The 21,059-nt window shown below is 37.3% G+C and overlaps 1 protein-coding gene across 3 annotated transcripts in view; it reads left to right on the plus strand.

Annotated features, from left to right (window-relative positions):
* DNAH7 (dynein axonemal heavy chain 7) overlaps nt 1–21,059 on the plus strand; it is a 229,811-nt gene that overhangs the window by 164,161 nt on the left and 44,591 nt on the right. For all 3 annotated transcript variants that reach the window (XM_036023151.1, XM_036023150.1, XM_036023152.1), the window contains 4 exons: nt 985–1,139; nt 11,329–11,519; nt 15,054–15,187; nt 18,291–18,626. In XM_036023151.1, the coding sequence (XP_035879044.1) occupies nt 985–1,139; nt 11,329–11,519; nt 15,054–15,187; nt 18,291–18,626 (816 nt within the window). The remainder of the gene's footprint in view (nt 1–984; nt 1,140–11,328; nt 11,520–15,053; nt 15,188–18,290; nt 18,627–21,059) is intronic.

Raw genomic sequence — 21,059 nt, forward strand, 5'->3', positions numbered from 1 at the left:
CCATGCATGTGCCCTGACTGGGAACTGAACTGGTGACTTATGGGTTAACAGGCTGGTGCTCAATCCACTGAGCCACACCAGCCAGGGCAAAGAAGAGTAATCTTAATGCTAAAAATTACATTTTACGCAAGGCAGAAAGCTATTTGGTTGGTATTATATGGTGATGGCAGGTACTGGCTAACCTTTGTGACCCTGCAAGACCCTGAAAAATAAACTGGGTATCTCATGGTTCACTCTGCTTGTTTTTATCACAAAAGGGAGGATATGAGTGAGAATAAAACAGTATGAGCTCTCCCATAAGGCAAAAACCTTGACTTTCAGAGGATATATTTCTGTCCAGAAGAAGCTCACAATCACTAGGCAAACAGGTAACAAATTACATATATCACATTAAATATACAAGTATTTGACACAAATAGTGAGTCAACAATTGTGTTAACACATAAGGGTCCATGACTATTATGAAGGTTAGATGATATACAATTATGCTTTTCACCTTTTTTAGACCATTATGTCTTTAACGGTCTAGAGTTCAAAAAGAAATACGATGTCTCAATTCCTTCTCCATTGTGCAAATGATAGCCGAGAGCAGCGTGGGGGTGAAGTGATTTGCAAAGGTCACGGGAGTAATTAATGGCAAGGCCTAGTAAAGAACTTGAGTTTGCTGATTTCCATGACTGATAATGGTTGACATTGTGACTTAATTAGCAAAAGCAGAAAATATTTTCAAAATGAAATTTAACATTTAGAGAACTGTAATTTTCCAAAAGAAGTAAAACACTTGTGTTAAGTTTGCCAGATGGCTTTTATGGTTGCCATTCTAGTGGCCTGCTCAATTTAAATGTCTCTGCTCAGGAACATAGTTTCTCATAATATGTTAAAAAATACTATTAAGCATAAGCTATAAGAAAGTGATATATATGTAATTAAATACAGAGAAAAATCATATAGCTTGACTAGCATCGTCTTTCTTCTCTCCTTCAGGAATGCAAGAAGGTGGCCTCTGATGATAGACCCCCAAGGTCAGGCTAATAAATGGATCAAGAACATGGAAAAAACGAATAGTCTTTATGTAATTAAATTAAACGATCCAGACTACGTCAGGACTCTGGAAAACTGCATCCAGTTCGGCACTCCTGGTGCGTAGCTGGGTCATGAGCGCGAGTTACCAGAATGCCTGGTGAGGGCGCGGTTAACCCAAATGATGCAGGTCGTTTCTTTGTGAAAACAATCTTTCTGTTGGGCTCATCCTACATTACTTTTGTTAATGTCTTTCATTATTTATTGATAATTAATCAAGTGAGAACTTTAGAGATTATAGTTCCAGAAGGTTAGGACATTTTCCTTCTCTTGAGATTCATTTGTGATGCACCCTCTAATGGAGCTGTTTTAATTTTTGTCTGTCTTTGATGTTCTTTAGTTGTCATTATAACTCCACTTCTATGATTAAAAGGGTGACTTCCTATGCCAGAATTATTTTAACACATTAGCCCCATTATCTATTTATTCTTCTCTTGACTCACCCTGTGAAAGTGGCAGAGAAGTAAGTGCACATTTCACATGACTGACTAACAATGGAGAGATTAGAAACATGTCCAGGATGTTTCTATTAAGCTCTACACAAATGTCACATTTGTCAAAACAAAAACCAAAATATTTATGATTGGAGTAAGTTGGGGTTATTAGTCACATTTTAAATTCATGTTACTTATCCAATTTGACTATTTACTTGACCAAATAAACGGAAACATTATGAAACTACAACATATTTAGACTCAGGGCAAACTTAGCAAATCCCACGTGCTATTAGAGTTAGTACTACATGGAAAAATAATGATAAATGTACCAGGTGGTTTTGTAGGCATTTTATTTTTCTATATTAACAATGAATTAATCTTCAAAATATCGATTAAAATTTTAGCTTCTGTTAGGGTAAGCATGAGATGAAAGAAATGTAGACCTACCAACAAAATCTGTGGGCTACACACACATGAACAGAATTTCATTCATCCAACTGGTATTCCTAGAGTGTAGGATAGTGACAAAGCAGTTACAAAAAAGGGAACGATGATCTTTTCTGTCAAACATCTTGCTTTTTTAATTAGGATCAAATAGTACATGTAACTCACTGTAATGAAAATAAAAGTGGGCGTACCTCACTAAACTTTATTAGAATTACTGTGCTCTTATGGGTAGGCACGCTGGCTCTGGAATTAGAGTAGCTGCCCATTACTCAGTGCTGGGTTCTGTGACCTTTCTGAGACTCAGTTTCCCCATCTTTGCTTTGGCCATGTGGTGTGAGGAAGAAAGGAGTACTGTACTTCCAGTACTTACAGCAGTGTCTGATAAGCTCAGCTTATGTTGTGTTTTTGGTTGAGAATTTACTCTGTGGTTTATGTGTATCATCTTTTAATTATATTAGTGTAATATTTAATTACGTTGGTCTATTGAGAAAGGCAAAGGTAATAACCTATGAGAATTTAGAGGAATCAGAGATTTATTGAGGAAATTGGCACTGTGTATACTTTAAAAGTTACCTAATTTAACTTAAATATTCAAGTAATTCCCTTGACACAGGTGAAAAACTTAATGATGATTGATCCTCTACCATGTGGTTGACATTCTGGATATCTTTATGATCTCAGTCATGTGTATTGATGATAATACCATATCATTTTAGAGAGAAAAGGGCCTTAGAGACAATCTGTCCAGTGTTTTTCATAGGATGGGTTGCAACTCTGAGAGAGAAAACCAGCCTAGTGGGTCTTGACCAGAATTCTTAAATGAAACACAATAGAAAATAATGAACATATTAGGCTGCATAACATGGAGTAAAGGTAAGCATTATTTCAAGAAACTTTAAACGTTTTAGATGCATATACGTGCATACTAGATTAGGATTTATAATGTATTTCTTACTTGGAGTTGTGGCCATAAAAGTTGAAATCCAAGAGTAATTTTAACCCTTCATTTTATTAACAAGGTAAGTGAGGTGCTAGGGATTGTTGGACCAAGATTGTCCCCCTGTGGACGGGGAGTGCCGAGCAGTCCCCAAGCCCCCTGCCCCAGCCCAGGGCTTCCTGTGTGACTCACAGGTCTTGTTAACCTACTTTCTGGAATGAAGTACTTCTAAAATAGACCATGATTGTTTACAATGCCTTCTAACATTATTCATCAGATAGAGGTGAAAAGTTTTAAATCTGTTATAGAAAGAGAAACAGATTGCAGGTTTGAAAACTTTTTATATTTAGCCTTCAAGTAAAACAATGAGTTACTGTTACAGTTTTAAAATGTAAACAGTTGAAGACTCCTCCTCCGTTTTAGAAGTTCCCTTCAGATGCGGGTCTGTTTGAGGACGGCGGCGTTTGATCCGCCCGCCCTCCCTCCCTCCCTCGCAGGCACCCTGGGTCCGGAGGGCAGAGGCTTCCTTTCACCTTTGTCACCCACCTGCCTCTGCTTCTGCCAGAACAGCTCCCTTTTATTTGTTTATAGTGAGCTTTAAGATAAAATCCTCTTTGATAAAACGTATTCTGCTGCGTAGAAAACAAATTGAAAGCCAAGGTTCTAGAAAATAAAGGTGTATCTGTAGTAGCTACCCTAATGGATAAGGAATGTACAGAATATTAATCATATAAATATTGCTGGTAAATCTATTTTTTTCATAATTTAATAAAGCTGGAAAAGTAAAATAAAGGTTTAAAGTTTTTTTTAAAGAAATGAATGTGTGTAAATATTTTAATGGCTTTTCTATGGGAAAAATATTTAGATTAAGAGCAAAATCTTTCGGATCTGTGTCTTACTTTTATCTTACCTCCTAGCATTTTACTTCTTTCCTCCTTGTGTATAACATATCGGGGATGCAAAACTACTTCTGGTTCAATGTGTTTCATTTGCTTGCTTGTTTCCTCCTTTGTTCACCTGACAAATATTTATTTTGCAATTACCACATGCTACGGACTACACAGCATGAACAAGACAGACTTGGTCTCTGCTTTGTTGGAGTTTATCAGATTGAAAGAGGGAGACAGAGTGCACATGTGATGCAGATTTGAGGATGAGAGTTCTGGGTGTACGACAGGCTGTTGTTTCCCATCTCAGCTTTCTTCCATCATTTGGTGAATGCCTTCAAATTTCATCCTTTACGATAACAGCTATCCTTTACGATAACAGGCTGGTGTGGCTCGGTGGATTGAGTGCTGGCCTGCGAACCAAAGGGTCACTGGTTCCATTCCCAGTCAGGGCACATGCCTGGGTTGCAGGCCAGGTCCCCAGTGGGGGTGTGTAAGAGGCAACCACACACTGATGTTTCTCTCCCTCTCTTTCTCTATCCCTTTCCTTTTCTCTAAAAATAAATAAATAAAGTAGTTTTTAAAAAAGATAACAGCTCAAGCACCTCTTTTCCTGTGACACCTCTCTTGACCTCTTCACTGAAGTGCCAGTTCTGAAACTTTTATAGTTTTCTGCTATTGGCCTTATTATTATGTATAGAACTGTTTGTCTCTCACCACACTCTTCGAGGGTACTTGAGGGTACTCAGTAATTGTGCATTGGATCTGCTTTGAATGCAGTGTGCTCCATAGTTGAACAAAATATGCAGAAGTGCTGGGGGTTTTTTGGTATTAATTTGAAGTCTCACATAGGAAAACATAGATAATTCATAATAAAAAATAATATCAGATGATGTCCTAAATTCAAAAGAAACATGAAAAGAACACTTGGTTCTCTTTATATTCCTGTTGCTAAGGATAACTGCCTTGAGTGAGATGACCTGCCTCATTCAAAGATAGTAGCAGCCGTGTGTTTGGATTACCAGTCTTAGTTTTCCACAAGCTTTGCAAATACTTGGGAATGAACAAGGAGGCTTTTATGTAAATCAGCATATTGTTAACTTTGGTGACCGAAATATGAAAAGAAGCCTGTCTCATGAATCTGTGCCTGTATTTTAACACAAAACATATTTTGATTTAATTAAAAGTTAAGAGTCCAAAGTTAGAGTCAAAATAAAATAGTTAAATCAAGGATAGTCTTTTGGGTAATTCATGTACACATGGATTTTGTTCTATTTCTTTCTGCTTTTTAAGTTTAGAATACTTTTGATTTTGTGGTGAGGTTTATAATATAGTAAATATTCAATGCTGAGAACATACGTGTATTTTTTAAATCAAGATGCTACAGAATCTTTCCTAACAGGTTTAAGACTTGATCCTACCAGTGAGGAAATAAATTTTTATTTTAGGGAAAAATCAAGTCTGTATATTTAAGTTTTATAATATATATTTAGATTTTGAAAAAGGCACATAAATATAAACACTTTAAATTTCATTTCAAGCTAGAAAATAATTTAGGAGGAACAGGGGATAAAATTGTACAACACTATTTTAGTGCAAATCTAAATACTTGATTTTATGCAAATTTTACTGTTAATGAAAGTTGAGATATTAGGTAAAACATAAATTTATATTTCATATACAGAATTTCAGTTCATAACTCTAACAAATTAATAGATTTTTAAAATCTGATCATGTAAAAATAAAAAAATTGGTATCTGTTATCGCTGCTATTGTTTAACATTTAAGAAAGTTTTTCAGTTCAGTAAAACAAGAAACAATGAGGGTGCTCTAACATTTGGAAAAAGGAAAGAGTATTATCATATTTGTAGACAATATATTTCATCTAGAAAATCAAACAATTAACTGAAAAACTATTAGAATAAAATAATTTAAGAGTAAATATATTCTAAAAAGAATATTTAAAAAATCAATAATAGAGAAAAAGTAAGTGTGTAGTGATTGAATAGTAAACAAAAGAAAAACTTAGAATGACTTTAAAAATACATAGCATGACAATGACAAAACTTCACAGAGAATCAGAGATGAGTAAGAAAGGCACTGCTTTCTCACTAGGAAAGCCAAATGTAAAGATGCTAAGTCTGGGGCTTCCTGCCAGATGGAGGTGTAGGTAGATAACACTTCACTCCCTTGCACAACCAACATAAGAATAACAATGAATTTAAAAAACAAAAACAATCAGAACTGCCAGAAAATTGAACTGTATGGAAATCTGACAACCAAGGACTTAAAGAAGAAACATTCATCCAGACCGATAGGAGGGGCGGAGACAGGAAGCTGGGGTGGAGAGGGGAAGCTGGGGCAGAGAGGATGCGTGGCAAGGCAGCAGCTGGCGGACAGGGAGGCCCCACATTTCTGTGCAGAGAAGCTGGGAGGAACAAGTGGGAGCAAGACAGACTGAGCAACCCAGGGTTCCAGCGCAGGAAAAGAAGGCTTCAGTGGCAGCCAGAGAAACTGCCAGTCTCACAGAAGACTCTATTGGAAGGGCCCACAGGTCCTAGAACATACTCAAGCCCACCCATCCAGGAATCAGCACCAGCAGAGCACAATTCACTTGTGAGTAGCAGTGGAAGTGACAAAGTGGGGCGAGAGCCAAGCAGCATTGTTCCCTCTCTGACCCCTCCCCTACATACAATGTCACAATGCAGCAAAGTGGGTTGCCCTGCACTGGTGAATACCTGAGGCTCTGCTTCTTACAATGTAACAGGTGTGCCAGGTAAGACAAAGTAATATGGCTCAAAGGAAAGAACAGATCAAAACTCCAGAAAAAGAACTAAGTGATGAGGAAGGAGAGAGCCAACCTATCAGATGCAGAATTCAAAACGCTGATAATCAGGATGCTTACAGAAATGATTGAGTACAGTTGCAAAATAAAGGAAGAAGTCAAGGCTATTCAAAGTGAAATAAAGCAAAATATACAGGGAACCAATAGTAAAGGGAAGGAAAACGGGACTCAAAGGTTTGGAACAGAAAGAAGAAATAAACATTCAACTGGAAAAGAATGAAGAAACAAGAATTCAAAAAAAGTGAGAGTCTTAAGAACCTCTGGGATACCTAAACATTCCAACATCTGAATCTTAGGGGTGCCAGAGGAAGAGAAAGAGTAACAAACTGAAAACTTATTTGAAAACATAATGAAGGAAAACTTCCTCAGTGTGACAAAGGAAATAGACATGCAAGTCTAGGGAGCTCAGAAAGTCCCAAAAAAGTTGGATTCAAGGAGGAACACGCCAAGGCACATCATAATTAAATTATCCAAGATTAAAGATAAGGAGAGAATCTTAAAAGCAGCAAGAGAAGAGGAGACAGTTACCTACAAAGGAGTTCCCATAAGACTATGAGCTGATTTCTCAAAAGAAACCTTACAGACAAGAAGGGGCTGGAAAGATATATTCAAAGTGGTGAACAGCAAGGTCCTACATCCAAGATGACTCTATCCAGCAAAGCGATCATTTGGAATGGAGGGCCACATAAAGTGCTTCCCAGATAAGGTCAAGTTAAAGGAGTTCATCATCACCAAGCCCTTATTATATGAAATGTTAAAGGGACTTATCTAAGAAAAAGAAGATGATCAAAACAATGAACAGTAAAATAACAACAAACTCACAACTATGAACAACTGAACCTAAAATATAAAACCTAAGACAAACTAGACAAACAACTAGAACAGGAACAGAATCACAGAAATGGAGATCACAGGAAGGGTTATCAGCAGGGAGGGGGAAGAGTGGGGGAAAAGGCACAGGGAGTAAGAAGCATAATTGGTAGGTACAAAATAGACAGGTGGAGGTTAAGAATAGTGTAAGAAATGTAGAAACCAAAGAACTAGTATGTGTGACCCATTAGGGGGTGGGAATACTGGAGGGTCGAGGGGTGCAGGGTGGAGGAGGATTAAGGGGAGAAAAATGAGACAACTGTAATAGCATAATCAATAAAATATACTTTAAGCCCTGGCTGGCGTAGCTCAGTGGATTGAGCTCGGGCTGCAAACCAAAGTGTCGCAGGTTCGATTCCCAGTCAGGGTACATGCCTGGGTTGCAGGCCATGACCCCCAGCAACCGCACATTGATGTTTCTTTCTCTCTCTCTCTCTCCCTCCCTCCCTTCCCTCTCTAAAAATAAATAAATAAAATCTTAAAAAATATATATACTTTAAATAAAAAAACAAGAACAAGAACAAAAAGATGTTAAGTCTTTCAGAAATAAATGTTTTAGAAATAATACTAATGTTAACCTAGAAGAAAGACAGTAAAAGAGCCGATAAAAATTCAGAGGAAGAGTGAATTTGGAATTAACTGGAATAAGTTCTGGAATCAAATCTATATATAAGCCTTTAATGTGTTAGAATATAAGCATTACAGACCAACAGAAAAACAATAGATCATTCAGCAAATGTTTTTTTGGGAAAATATATCAAGTCAGATTCTTACCTCACACCAAAATATGCTCCAATGAGTTAAAGAATTAAATATGGAAGGAAAAAAGGAAGACATAAATGCCAAAATAAAACATAGGGGAATAACTAAGTTGTCTTTGATTGGAAAGGACTTGCTAAGAAAGTAAACAGTGGAAAAAAATAAAAAGATCAGTAGATTTGACCATGAAAATGTATAATTTAAGCCAAGAAACATTATATAAGGATTTAAGAGAATATCAAGCAATCACAATTTATGGAATTTATTCATATCTCAATTTAAGCTATCAAACTTCAGACAACATATTTTAAGACAATGAGGAAACATATTCCCTGACTTGATATTTGATGAAATTGTGAATTATTAATCATTTTTAAGTTTTGGCCATTTTTAAATGAGAGTCTTTACTTTTCAAAGATAGTTACTCAGATATTTGCAGATGAAGCTTTAAGATGTCTGGGATATGTTTGTGACTAATCTGGGATGAGGTGAGGAATAGATGAAACCAGATTGGCAGAAATTACAAGAGTATACAATTTTTTTTTTTTACTTCTGAACAAGGTTTGAAAATTCCTATAACAAAAAGTTAAATTATATGAAGAGATACAAATGATTTTTTTTTAAAGCAGAGAACTTGGAAGATATTTGCTACAACAGTGTAAAAAATGCAAATAAAGTTTTAAAATCTAGCATATTGTGACAATTAGTGCTATTTGTTCTGATAGCCATCCTCACGTTCTTCCTTACTATTTGCAACCCCTGGGTTTACCTGGGCACATTGCATTCAGGGTAAGAAATGAAATTTGCTAACATCTGTTATGGGCATGTATGGTCATATGTGTTGGTCTGACCATCAAGATGTACGTGGAAGTGCCATTTGTGATTCCCAGGAAATACACTTAAAAGATGTTTCTTCCTTTTCCGTTTCTCTTTTTATCGGATGGCTGGGATGTGGATGTGGTTGGAAAGGCCATTTGGCCAAAGAGATCAAAGCCGTATGCCCAGAACAGAGAAGCAGCAAGGTGGCGGGAACTCGGATCTCTGGCAGTTCAGATACACTGTCCTTTCAATCCTGGACTGGTCACCTTGGTTCCCCTTACATGAGATATAAATTCACTCTGGTCTGTCTGTGTCACTATTATTTTGGTGTGTTATCACTTGCAGCTGAACGTAATTGTAAATAACATGCCCCACAATGGGAAAATGGACAAATACATTAACATAGAGCTTCCAAAAGAAAAATGTATTAGCCAAAGAACACCTAAAACATCAAGCCCAAAATACAAATTCTAAAGGCATTTTTTAACCTATCAAACTATAGAAATCATGGATATTGTATTTAATGCTGACAGTATCACAGAGTTGAAGAGATCCGTGTAAGTTCGACTGCCTAGTTGAAGTTTCTGCTTTATCATTTATTGAAATTTAACTGGAATTTTTATTTCTATGGCTTATGCCTCAGTTTTCTCATTTCTAAAAGTGGGAAATATTAGCAAATACTTTTTCAAGTTGTGAGGTTAATGAGACAAAACAATGCCAGTGTCATGCCCAACCTTTCTAGCACAGTGGTATGTATGAACATGTTTGAAATCAAGCAAAAAGTAAGTGCTTTGACAACTCTGAACTCTCTACAGCCACTTAGGAAAGTAATTTGTCAATATGAATAGCCTTGAAATGTCCATACCTAGTGACCATTAATTGCACTTCTCACACTCCACCATGATTAAGTAATCTGAGATGAACACAAGGTTTATTCAAAAAGATGTTCTCTGCAGCATTATTAACAATGTAAGACTTTAATTTGGCAAATGTATTGAGATGCTTAACAATATCACTCATCCTAGATCAAGGTTTCCCTTTTAGAATGTTATCATATGAAAATATTCTGAAGTGCAAAGTTTTTATATACAGTGCTACTTAATACAGAGAATCGGAAGTAATCCAAATATCTAATAATAGTGCATTGCTTAAAAAATGAGATAATATTAATATGATAGACTATGATGCGGTAGTTACAAGTATGTTTGTTTTTAAAACAGGAAATATTTATGCTATAATGTCAAACAAGATAATTAAGCTGCAATATGAAATACATTGTTTAGTATCAATAGTGTACAGAAAAAATGAATAAGAACACTGAAGAGAAAAATATAATTGATTCAACAAATAATTATTATACAGATATACTTTTGTGTCATTTTTCTATCAACATATATATGGTGTGAGTCAATTATGTAAAACATTTTAGGGTGGAGGAGAAAGGTTAAGAATATTTTGACTGCAGGGAATGTTCCAATTTCTTTTCATAAAGGATAAAGTGAGGCATGTTGAAATATTTAAGTTTCTTTGAGCAGAATTTTGCTAGAATCAGGCAGCACCTGGCCGGAAGTGGTCAGGGGCAGTCCGCCGGCAGAGGCAGGGAAAAGGCTCCATGACGCAGAGCAAGTGTGGAAGCAAAGAAGGGAAACCATTTGATTGTCTATAGCTTACAGCCCAACTGGCTGTTTGTGGCTGGCTGTCCCTAGTGTTTTTATTTCATAACACTTTTTTGTAAGGAAGCATTTACAAGCTGAAGTTTTGGTCTGCGTATGTCAGCAGCCACGGCGTTAGAGCCGTGTCAGTCTAATGGCCGCCTTTAATGGATTCAACATTTCTTTCTTTCCTATATTTGCCACGTATTCTACACTAAGCATGAGTTGCTTTTATAATTAAAAATACAATAACCATTCAAATAACTGCACTGGGAATGCCTTTTCTCTGTCGTCTCAGATGGATAGGCCTTGCTGCCATCACACTTCGGCAGGTAGTGAACCCCAGACCAGGTGAGGGCCCCCAAGCGTAGTTGTGGTTAGGCAGTGTGGAAGCAGGCAGCAGCATCAGATAGACCTGCCAGCTAACCCCTGCCCACAGACATCCAGCTATTTTATAGGATAATTTCTTTATACTTAACAGACAATATAGGTAACTGGGAACAGCAGCAATCTGGAAGGCTGAAAGAATTTGAAGGGTTGCAGGTTTACAGGTAATACTTCAAATAACATGGAATCTTTTCTGATTTTACTCCAGTGTTGCTAGAAAATGTTGGAGAAGAGCTCGATCCCATCCTGGAGCCACTTCTACTAAAACAGACCTTTAAGCAGGGTGGGAGTACATGCATCCGACTCGGGGACTCTGTCATCGAGTATGCACCAGACTTCCGCTTCTATATTACTACCAAGCTAAGAAATCCTCATTATCTTCCTGAGACTTCAGTGAAGGCCAGTATCTAAAATGAATATTTCTTCATCAGATTTTACAATGAGTGACTATATTTTCCTCCTGAGCCACAAGAACAACAGATCTTCCTAAGAAACATGTATTTTGTCCTTGTTCGGCATTTCCTGAAATTGCTATTATAATTTCCAAATGTCACTTTTGTATGTGCATGGAGTAATAAAGGAGCCTTCAGTATGCAGTGAAAAAAGGCCATGAGAATCTAATTTCTACAACTGATATGATTCTTAGATTTTCATTGTTAACAATAGGGGACATATATGCACAGTCTTTTTTTGCAATAAATGACAATATGCTAATTCTTGGAACTAAAATTCATGAATAGAACTTCATCATTCGTCTTTCTCAGAATAAGGTTGCCAGTATTTGATTCTTATGTAATTACTTAAAAGAACTGTTTTTTTGGTCACTGTTTTTTTAATAATAAAAATTGCTTCAAGAGTAAAGTTAGCCCTGGCTGGTGTGGCTGAGTGGATTGAGTGCCAGCCTGCAAACTGAAAAGCTGCCCATTTGATTTCCAGCCAAGGCACATGCCTGGGTTGTGGGCCAAGTCCCCAGTTGGGGCATGCAAGAGGCAACGTGGAATGAACAAATGAGGGAGGGAGAGAGAGTTTCATTTATAGAAGCTAGCAGGAAAGGACATTAAGAAATATTGATTCAGATTTTGAAAGCTACATATAGAGACAAGATTTATCCAGGGAATTCAGAAGCTGTCTTTTATTGGAAATATTTAAATTCTTGTGGACATCTCTCTGCAGAGGCAGACAGAGGAAGATGACATAACTCATTCCCTGCAAGATGAATAAACATAGTTCTTGCTTTCAAGAGGCCTACGTTGTAAATAACATGTATGTAGAATGACCGTACTTCTGACTAGAAAGACACAGAAGAGTCCCAGAGGAGTTGGGGATGCATGTTAGACTGGACATTTGGGGAAACCAAAATGACTGGGGGGAGGGGGATGACCCTTGAATGTAGTTTTAAAAACACGATGTTAAAATATGGAAATTCTTGGCCACTGTTTTTAACTAATTAAAACAAATGTTACCTAAACACTAGAAAATTGTGTATTATTAATTTACCCCTTGGGAGAAGCAGTACCTAGTGGTAGTTACAGCCAGACTAACTTGCTTCAAATTGCAGCTCTATCACTTGCCAGTTGTGTGACTTTGGCCATGTTATTTAACCTTCCCATATCTATAAAATGGGAAAAATAAATGTCTACCTTGTAGAATGATGTGAAGACTAAATAAATTTATGTAAAATGCTTATAATAAGGCCCAGCACATATTATTATCTGAACATTAACTATTTGCATCATTACTTTTAAATATAAGTAAGAAAAAATGAAGCATAAAAGAAAATGATAAAATCTCAAAGTTGTGGTACAAAAAATATTTTTAATAAATGACATGGAAAACCTTTTTTTACTTTCCAGTAAAATCTATGAAGATGTCAAAAATAACAAACAATTTTTAGCTCACTAATAAGGAGTTGTAATAGAAGTCATAAGCCCGTGGGGAGGAAACTGATGTATGATTCACTATTTGAAATCCTTGAGATCCCTGGAGTTTCTGATTGCTTCATTATTTTTAATTGCTGGAATTGATTAAACAGGGATTAGAAAACATAGTGAAGCAGTTACTTGCTTTCATTTACAAATTAAAATACTTCCTCTTGATTTTATTTTTAGGGTCTTTTATGTACCTTTTGCTTTCAAAAGTACCCAAGGGGGATGATGTCATGCTGCTATAATCCTTTTGAATCTAAATGAAAATAATATATTATGAAGCCATATATGTATGATTTTCAATGTTTATTTGTGAGCAAATGGCTAGATTAGCAAAATCTTGATCTCAGTAATGCCAGCTTTAATGGAATATGAATGAATACCTCCTTGTGTCTGAATACAGTGAGGTAAAGACAGGAAAACATGCACTTCACTAGGCACTGTGACTATGGTTTGGGGATTAAAGTAAATGTAACCCATGCCCTTGGTTTCTCCTGCCAATGGGGAAGAACTCTTAAAAGCTTTAGCTATACTTTTTTCATGAATGAATGTCATGAGCAGTAGAGAATTACATAACAGCATTTAATGAGTGTTTTTGAATTCCTCAATTTCAAGAATTGCTTATTATCCCATTTAAATTTATGATTATACCCATGTAACCTCTATACTTAGTGGCATCCAAGGCCTGCCATGGGGCAAGTGAGGGGGAGGAGTTGAGATTAACCCAGAGGACACAACCTGAGTCTGGGTGGAGGAGGGAGTCACCTTTCCAGGGGTACTGCAAGAAGCTCTTTTACAATTCCTGGACACAGGTAGGAAATTTTCTCAGAGAAACAAAGGTATTCTGTTCCTCAGAAGAGATAGTCTCTCACTGGGAAAGGTGGGGCAGGACAAAATCCCCCACTCACAGCCAGAGCTGAAGCACATGCAGACGTTTCATAGTTTTGTGTGTATGGGATTCCCCAGTCAGTTCAGAGTCACTCAGGTGAAAGGGAAAAGTGGGAGGGGATGTTCAAAACATAGGCCGGGGCCTCAACTCAAGACATAAGGGCATGTGGACTGCAAAATAGATGTTGGGAGGCAGGGAGGGAGAGCCTGTGTTCAAATTAAACCAAGGTCAACTCATTGTTTATTGGCTTATGTTTTATTTTTGACCAGAGCCAGAAAGTTTCTATACTTTATTGCTGTATGTATTGATGAGTGTGTAGAGGCAGGGATGAGAGAAGACTGTAGAGAGCTGAAGAATGAAATGAGGCAGAACTAGAAAGCGTATATACATAGCATCTTCAATAAGTATAATTATGAAGACAGAGAGAGATTTCTCTGTAGCTGGAAGGGATTGTGGTAACAAAAGAATGATTTATTTGCTTGTTGTTTGCTTTCTAAAAAGAGAGACCTGAGCATAAGGGACAACTTTAAGATGTAGGTGACAGAGAGAGAGATCTGCCTGCAAAGAGCCATTAGGTACGAAGCAGGAGTTAGCAGACTGCTTAGTTCACAATAGTGGCTGGGTATCATTGTAAATTCCATATTATAACGTGATTATTGAGTTGTAACTATATATACTTTACTCATGACAAATAATGACAGTGATGTTTCTCTCTTATCTCACTGTGTAAGATTTCCTTTTCCTTTTCATGCCTCTAGGATCCTTAAAATATTAATCAGCTAATCCAGCCAATATGAGAGATAGCTTGCAACCTGATCTAATTGATTTTGAGGTTAATGAGCTGTTAGAAATTAGACCAGTGTGAAATAAAATAAATTTATCACCAAAAAACCCTTTAAAGTATTACATTTATGACTAATGAAACTTTAGTGTGTTTTTAATGCAACAATCAAGCTTGCCTATATCTTTGGTTATAGTCTCTGCAAATTCACATATACTTCACTTTTCACATATACTGTTATATAGTAGTATACTTTAAACTCAGAACTTGAAGCATATAAGCAGAGGCTTCCTCAATAGAAATATTGACTCATTTTTTGTATATTCTTTCATTTACAGGTCACGTTATTAAACTTCATGATAACATTTGAGGGACTGCAGGATCAGCTTTTGGGAATTGTGGTGGCGCGGGAAAGGCCGGACCTCGAAGAAGAAAAGCAGGCCTTGATATTACAAGGAGCTGAAAACAAAAGGTTTCAAAGATTATAATCACAGAATTATTTTATTTATTCCAAAATCACTTAGAATAAATTAAAACACATTTTAAAGATCTATTTTATTAGATTTAATAGGTGCATTGAATAGGAAGTTAATAGGAAAATATAAGGTGCTTCTTTGTTAATTTGGAAAATTGCATTACAGGGTATATTTTTATATATAGGTTCTCAGGCACTGGAAGAACTAGAAGGCAGTGTGTTTTCCACTAGTCAACAAAGTCAAGATAAAAGTTTTAGTATTTTCTAAATTACATTTTACTGATTATGCTATTACAGTTGTCCCAGTTTTTCCTCCTTTGCCTGCCTCCACCCAGCACCCTCTGCTCTTTCAGGCAATCCCCCCACCATTGCTCATGTCCATGGGTCATGTGTATAAGTTCTTTGGCTACTCCATTTCCTATACTGTACTTTACATCCCCATGGGTATTCTGTAACTACCTGTCTGTACTTCTTAATCCCCTCACCTCTTCACTCACTCTCTCTCTCCTTCCCCCTCCCATCTGGCAACCATCTGGTAACTAACTTCTTTTCTGTTGCTGCTTTTAAGAGTCTCTCTTTATCTATAAACTTTGTGATTTTAATTTTGATGTGTCTTGAGTGGACCTCTTTGCATCCATCTTTTTTGGGACTCTCTGTGCTTCCTGGACTTGCATATCTATTTCCTTCACCAAATTGGGGAAGATTTTTTTTCACTATTTTTTAAAAATAGATTTCCAGTGTCTTGCTCTTTCTCTTCTCCTTCTGGTACCTCTATGATGAGAATGTTGGACCTCTTGAAGTTGTCCCAGAGGCTGTTTATACTATCCTCATTTTTGGGGGGGTTATTCTTTTTTCTTTTTGTTCTGTGTGGTTGTTTTTTGCTTCCTGATGTTCCAAATCATTGATTTGATTCTCGGCTTCATCCACTCTAGTGTTGTTTCCCTGTAAATTGTTCTTTATTTCAATTAGTGTATCCTTTGTTTTTGAATGGATCTTTTTTATGTTATTGAGGTCCTCACTAAGTTCCTTGAGCATCCTTATAACTAGTGTTTTGAATTTTGCATCTGATTGCTTATCTCCATTTTGTTTAGGTCTTTTTCTAGAGTTTTGATCTGTTCTTTCATTTGGGCCATGTTTCTTTGTCTCCTCATTTTGGTAGCCTCCCTGTGTTTCTTTCTAAATATTAGGTACAGCTGCTTTGACTCCGTGTCTCAGTAGTGTGGCCTAATGTAGTAGGTGTCCTGTAGGGTTTAGTGTACAGCCTCCCCTATTACAAAAGGTGTGTTCTCTGTGTGGTCTGAGTACATCCTCCTCATGTAGTTGAGCCTTGGTTTCTGTTGGCAGATCAATGGGAGGGATTTACCCAGGCCAGTCAGCTCTAGGGACTGGCTGTGACCACTGACCACCACCCTCGGCCCTTTGTGGAGGGTCAGCTCTGCAGGGGCAGAGTGGTGGTGCTCCGACATGGTCTGTAGCTGTCCACTGGATGCACCGGCTCTTGAGTTTCCCGGGTGGTACAGGCCATGGTCAGCCCCCAACTTTGTTTTGCCTGGGGCACCCTTAGTTAGCTGTAAAGCAATCTGAGATGGCTGCTACTTGTGCTGGGCTTGGAGATTCACAGGCAAAGCCAAGCTATGACTCTAATCTGGCTACCACTGGGGCTCACTGAAGCCAGCTATTGCTTGTTTAATAGGATTTAGGAGCCAAGACCAGCCATTCTTTGAAAAAAGCAGCTTGGGTGGGCCAGTAATTTGTGTGGGCAGAGCCTCTGGGGATCTCCAGGTGGGGTCAAACAGTGTTAGCCAGGTTGATGGAGTCTCAGATATGGCGCCAGCTTATGGGCTCTGTGTGGGGCGGGTTTAGCAAAGGGACAATGGCCTCTGCTCACCTTGATTCCAGACACTTAAGTTTCTCCCTGTATACCAGTGGTGCATTTCAAACTGCTATCATGGTGCTAGAACTCAGAGGAATGAGTCTGAGTAGGTGAGTCCATGTGTGCGTACTTTAAGAGAAACTGCTTGGGGTTCCAGCACTCAATTTCTCCCTGGGTTTACAACTAGAAGTTGTGGGGACTTATCTTCCTGGCACTGGAACCCTGGGCTGGGGGGCCTGGTGTGGGGCTGGTATTCCTCACTCCTGAGATATCCCTCCTGTATTTTTTTTAAGTTTTTTTTAAAGTTGCTGTTTGTTTTTTAAAGAATTTTGTTTATTTATTTATTTTTAGGGAGAGGGGAAGGGAAGGAGAAAGAGAGGGAGAGAAACATCAATGTGTGGTTGCCCCTCATGTGTCCCCAACTGGGGTCCTGGCCCACAACCCAGGCTTGGATCCTGACTGGGAATCAAAATGGAGACCCTTTGGTTCACAGGCCCGCGCTCAACCCACTGAGCTCCACATGCCAGAGATCCCTCTTGAATTTTATCCACCACATGTGGACATTGGACCTTACCTGTTTTACATTTCTGACCCTCCTATCAGTCTGGATGGATGGGATTTCTCTAATTCCGCAGCTGTCAGACTTCCATTCAGCTCAATGTTTGACGTTCCTGAGTAATAGTTGTAATATATTTTAGTTGTAATTTTGATGTGGTTGTGCAAATAGGCAAACCATGTCTGCCTACACTGCCTTCTCCACCTCAAGTCCCAAAAGTTTTAGTATTTATTGTGTAACTGCGGCTACCTGTTTTCACTGGAGTGCAGTCTGAATGAGTATATCGTTTCATCCCACTTTCTGCTCATAATATCTGTATCTTACATAGAAAGGGTAAAGCTCGATAAGTACTGAAAATTTTGAGAAAACAAATGGAGTGATACTTTCTGTTCTCTTGGGGCTGGGGTACTTGATGGCAGAGGAGACTGGCCTACTGTATCTCTCTCTAGTTACCACGTAAGTGATCATTAGAAAAAGAAGTGGAGGACAAAAGCCTGTCTTTTTGACATTTCACAAGATAAGAAATTACACACCATCACCGTTACAGATGTTTGTCACAAAGAGATGCATTTCTTTAGGTTACAAGTTCTTTGTTTCTTAGAAAAGAATGTGGACGTGAAACGGTTTTAAATGATTTCTTTTTCTTCTGAGAAAATTGTGTTTTATTCCAGGCAGTTAAAGGAAATAGAAGACAAGATTTTAGAAGTTCTTTCATCTTCAGAAGGCAATATATTAGAAGATGAAACTGCTATTAAGATATTGTCTTCCTCCAAGGCTTTGGCTGATGAGATTTCTCAAAAGCAGGAAGTAGCCGAAAAGACAGAGAAGCAGATCGACACCACCCGCATGGGCTACCGTCCCATTGCCATCCACTCCACCATCCTGTTCTTCTCCATTGCTGACTTAGCGAACATCGAGCCCATGTATCAGTACTCCCTGACGTGGTTTATTAACCTTTTCATCCTGTCTATTGAAAATTCAGAGAAATCAGACATTTTATCAAAAAGGTATGTAAAACAAATGCTAACTAATTAATATATGCAAATTAAGTAGTAATTGGTGGCTTTCACTTTTGTTTCAGAATGCTATGGGCATTACAGCCACAGAGTTAAAATGATTAATCATCATACCAGAGATAAATGTGAGGGTTAAAAAGTGAATGGATGTGACCAAATGTAGTCTGGCAGGAAATTGTTTACAGAGATGTAGGATTATAGTGTAATTCTAAAAAGAGGAAACATTGACCTCATTTTACCATTTCCAAAATGTATTTATGATTGGAGGAATGGAAAGAATATTAATACCTTAAGAGATATGACTCATCTTCTGTAAGCTTGTATTTCAAAAGTTACTAATTTATACTTTGATATACACATTTATAAACTTTGCCAAGTAACAGGGTTTTTAAGAAATCCCCTGCTGTGATCATTCAGGTTATTTATGTAAGGTACCTTATTTGACTGTTGGCTATTACAATCAGTAATGGAATTAAGACTTTACTTGATGGTACATCTGTGAGAGAATAAAATTTCATTTTGTTTTCAGTGAGATAAATTTTTGTTTGGTACTAAAACATGTTTTTAGTAGAGTCTAACATGAAATTACTGCTTGAATGAAGAGATAACTTTTTGCAACCTTTGGTGTTTATAACTTTATTGATCAATACGAAGCTAGATACTTCAGTGCTGGACTGTTCATGTTCCAAGAAAACTCAGTTTAATGCTTATCACTTGCAGTTAAGAATTATTTTTTTTAGAAATCTACAATGCTCATCTCCTGAAATCTGAATTAAATTTCTTCATTTATCATGGTAGAATGTTGCTAAATTTGTAATGTTCTTGGACTGAGCATTTTTTGTCAGAGTCATTTTTTTTTTAGCTTGACTATGAGACTAATAAAGGTGTGAAACTGACACTTAGCAAATAATTTTTCAGGTGTCTGTCCATGAGAAAGGAAATAGGAAGAAGGGGTAGCTTGAGGAAAGAAATGCATGATGTTTAGTTTATTTCTCTATTTCTTCCAGTATCTGGAGTTTAGATATTAGCAAGGATTACTGAAATTCAGAATTTAAGTGACAATTCTTAGATAAATTCCCAGCCATTTGCATTATGGCTGTTAATTGAACAAGTTTGTCTGGTTTTAACACTAATATCTGACTGAGTTCCTTGAGGCAAGGATTTTTTTTATGTTAATATTCTCAGGACCTCTCACAGTGTCAGTCACATAGAGCCACATGGTAAATGACATCCTGCTTTTCACTGCAGTTCTTAAATTTTACCTTGTTCAAAATAATAGTCACCAGAATGTTATCACCTTAAGTAATTTTAAATTCTTTGCTGGAATTTAAAGAAAAAATTTCTTTGCTCTGTCACTTAAAGACTTATTTTGTGTACAAGATTTAAAAATTAGAGCTATTTTTTGTTATCTGTTTTTATAGCAAATTAGAAGTCAACCACAAACATGATATCTGTTTCTCCATAACTGTGGTATAGCCCCTTACAGCTTATAAAAAATAAAGTCTTTTAACCCAGATGTGAGATTTTGATGAAATGTAGAAAACAAATGTGCTTTTTTCTTTTTAGTAAAAATTCTTCAATTTAAAAACAACAAAAAGTATATTTATGACTACAGGTACCCTAAAATTATAATCTAAATCTAAGAGCAAATTTAAAAACATTTATTAAGGTTATTAATATGAGAGGTGTGTCAAGAAAGTATCTAACCATGTACTATGAAAAATAGAGACATTTATTGCAGGAGATACAAGATGCAGGAAACATTGTACATAGGACAATGACACCTCAGTCCCCTTCAAAAGTAGGCACCTTGGGACCTCACACAGTTCTCCCAGTCTCTCGTCACCTTCCCTGTTGTATTTTCCTGAATCTCATCAACAAACTGAAATCTCTTCCTTTTCAAAGCTGTTTTTAGTTTTGGGAAAAGCCAGAAGTCGTGGGGTGCCAAATCTGGGCTGTAGAGGGCTGAGTCACCTGGGTGATTTGATGTTTCACCAAAAAACTGTGCACAGGACGCTTTGGACGAGTGGGCACGTTGTCATGATGAACGTGCCAATCACCAGTTGTCTGTAGCTGTGGTCTTTTGAATCATCTGCATAGTTTCCACAGAGGAATGTTCAAACTTAACGCAAAATTTCATGCAGACTCATTGCTCTACTTATTCAGTCATTTTGAATGCAATGACCACACAGTACACATGCTTACTGAATGGGGTCTATTGCCCCCACTGACTAGTACAGTGAAGTCGTCATTGTTCACACATGTGCATTCCAGTCTCCTTAGTTGCCAGCTTACACTGGTGTTACACACACCATTTTCATTATGTTACCAATGGCTAGACTTTTTCCAGACAGACCTCATATAGACAGAAACATACAGAAATTAGAAGTATTTGCTCAATTATTTTTCAAATTTAGTTTTATT

This window comes from Phyllostomus discolor, chromosome 4 (genome assembly GCF_004126475.2).
Source record: "Phyllostomus discolor isolate MPI-MPIP mPhyDis1 chromosome 4, mPhyDis1.pri.v3, whole genome shotgun sequence".
Lineage (NCBI taxonomy): Eukaryota > Metazoa > Chordata > Mammalia > Chiroptera > Phyllostomidae > Phyllostomus > Phyllostomus discolor.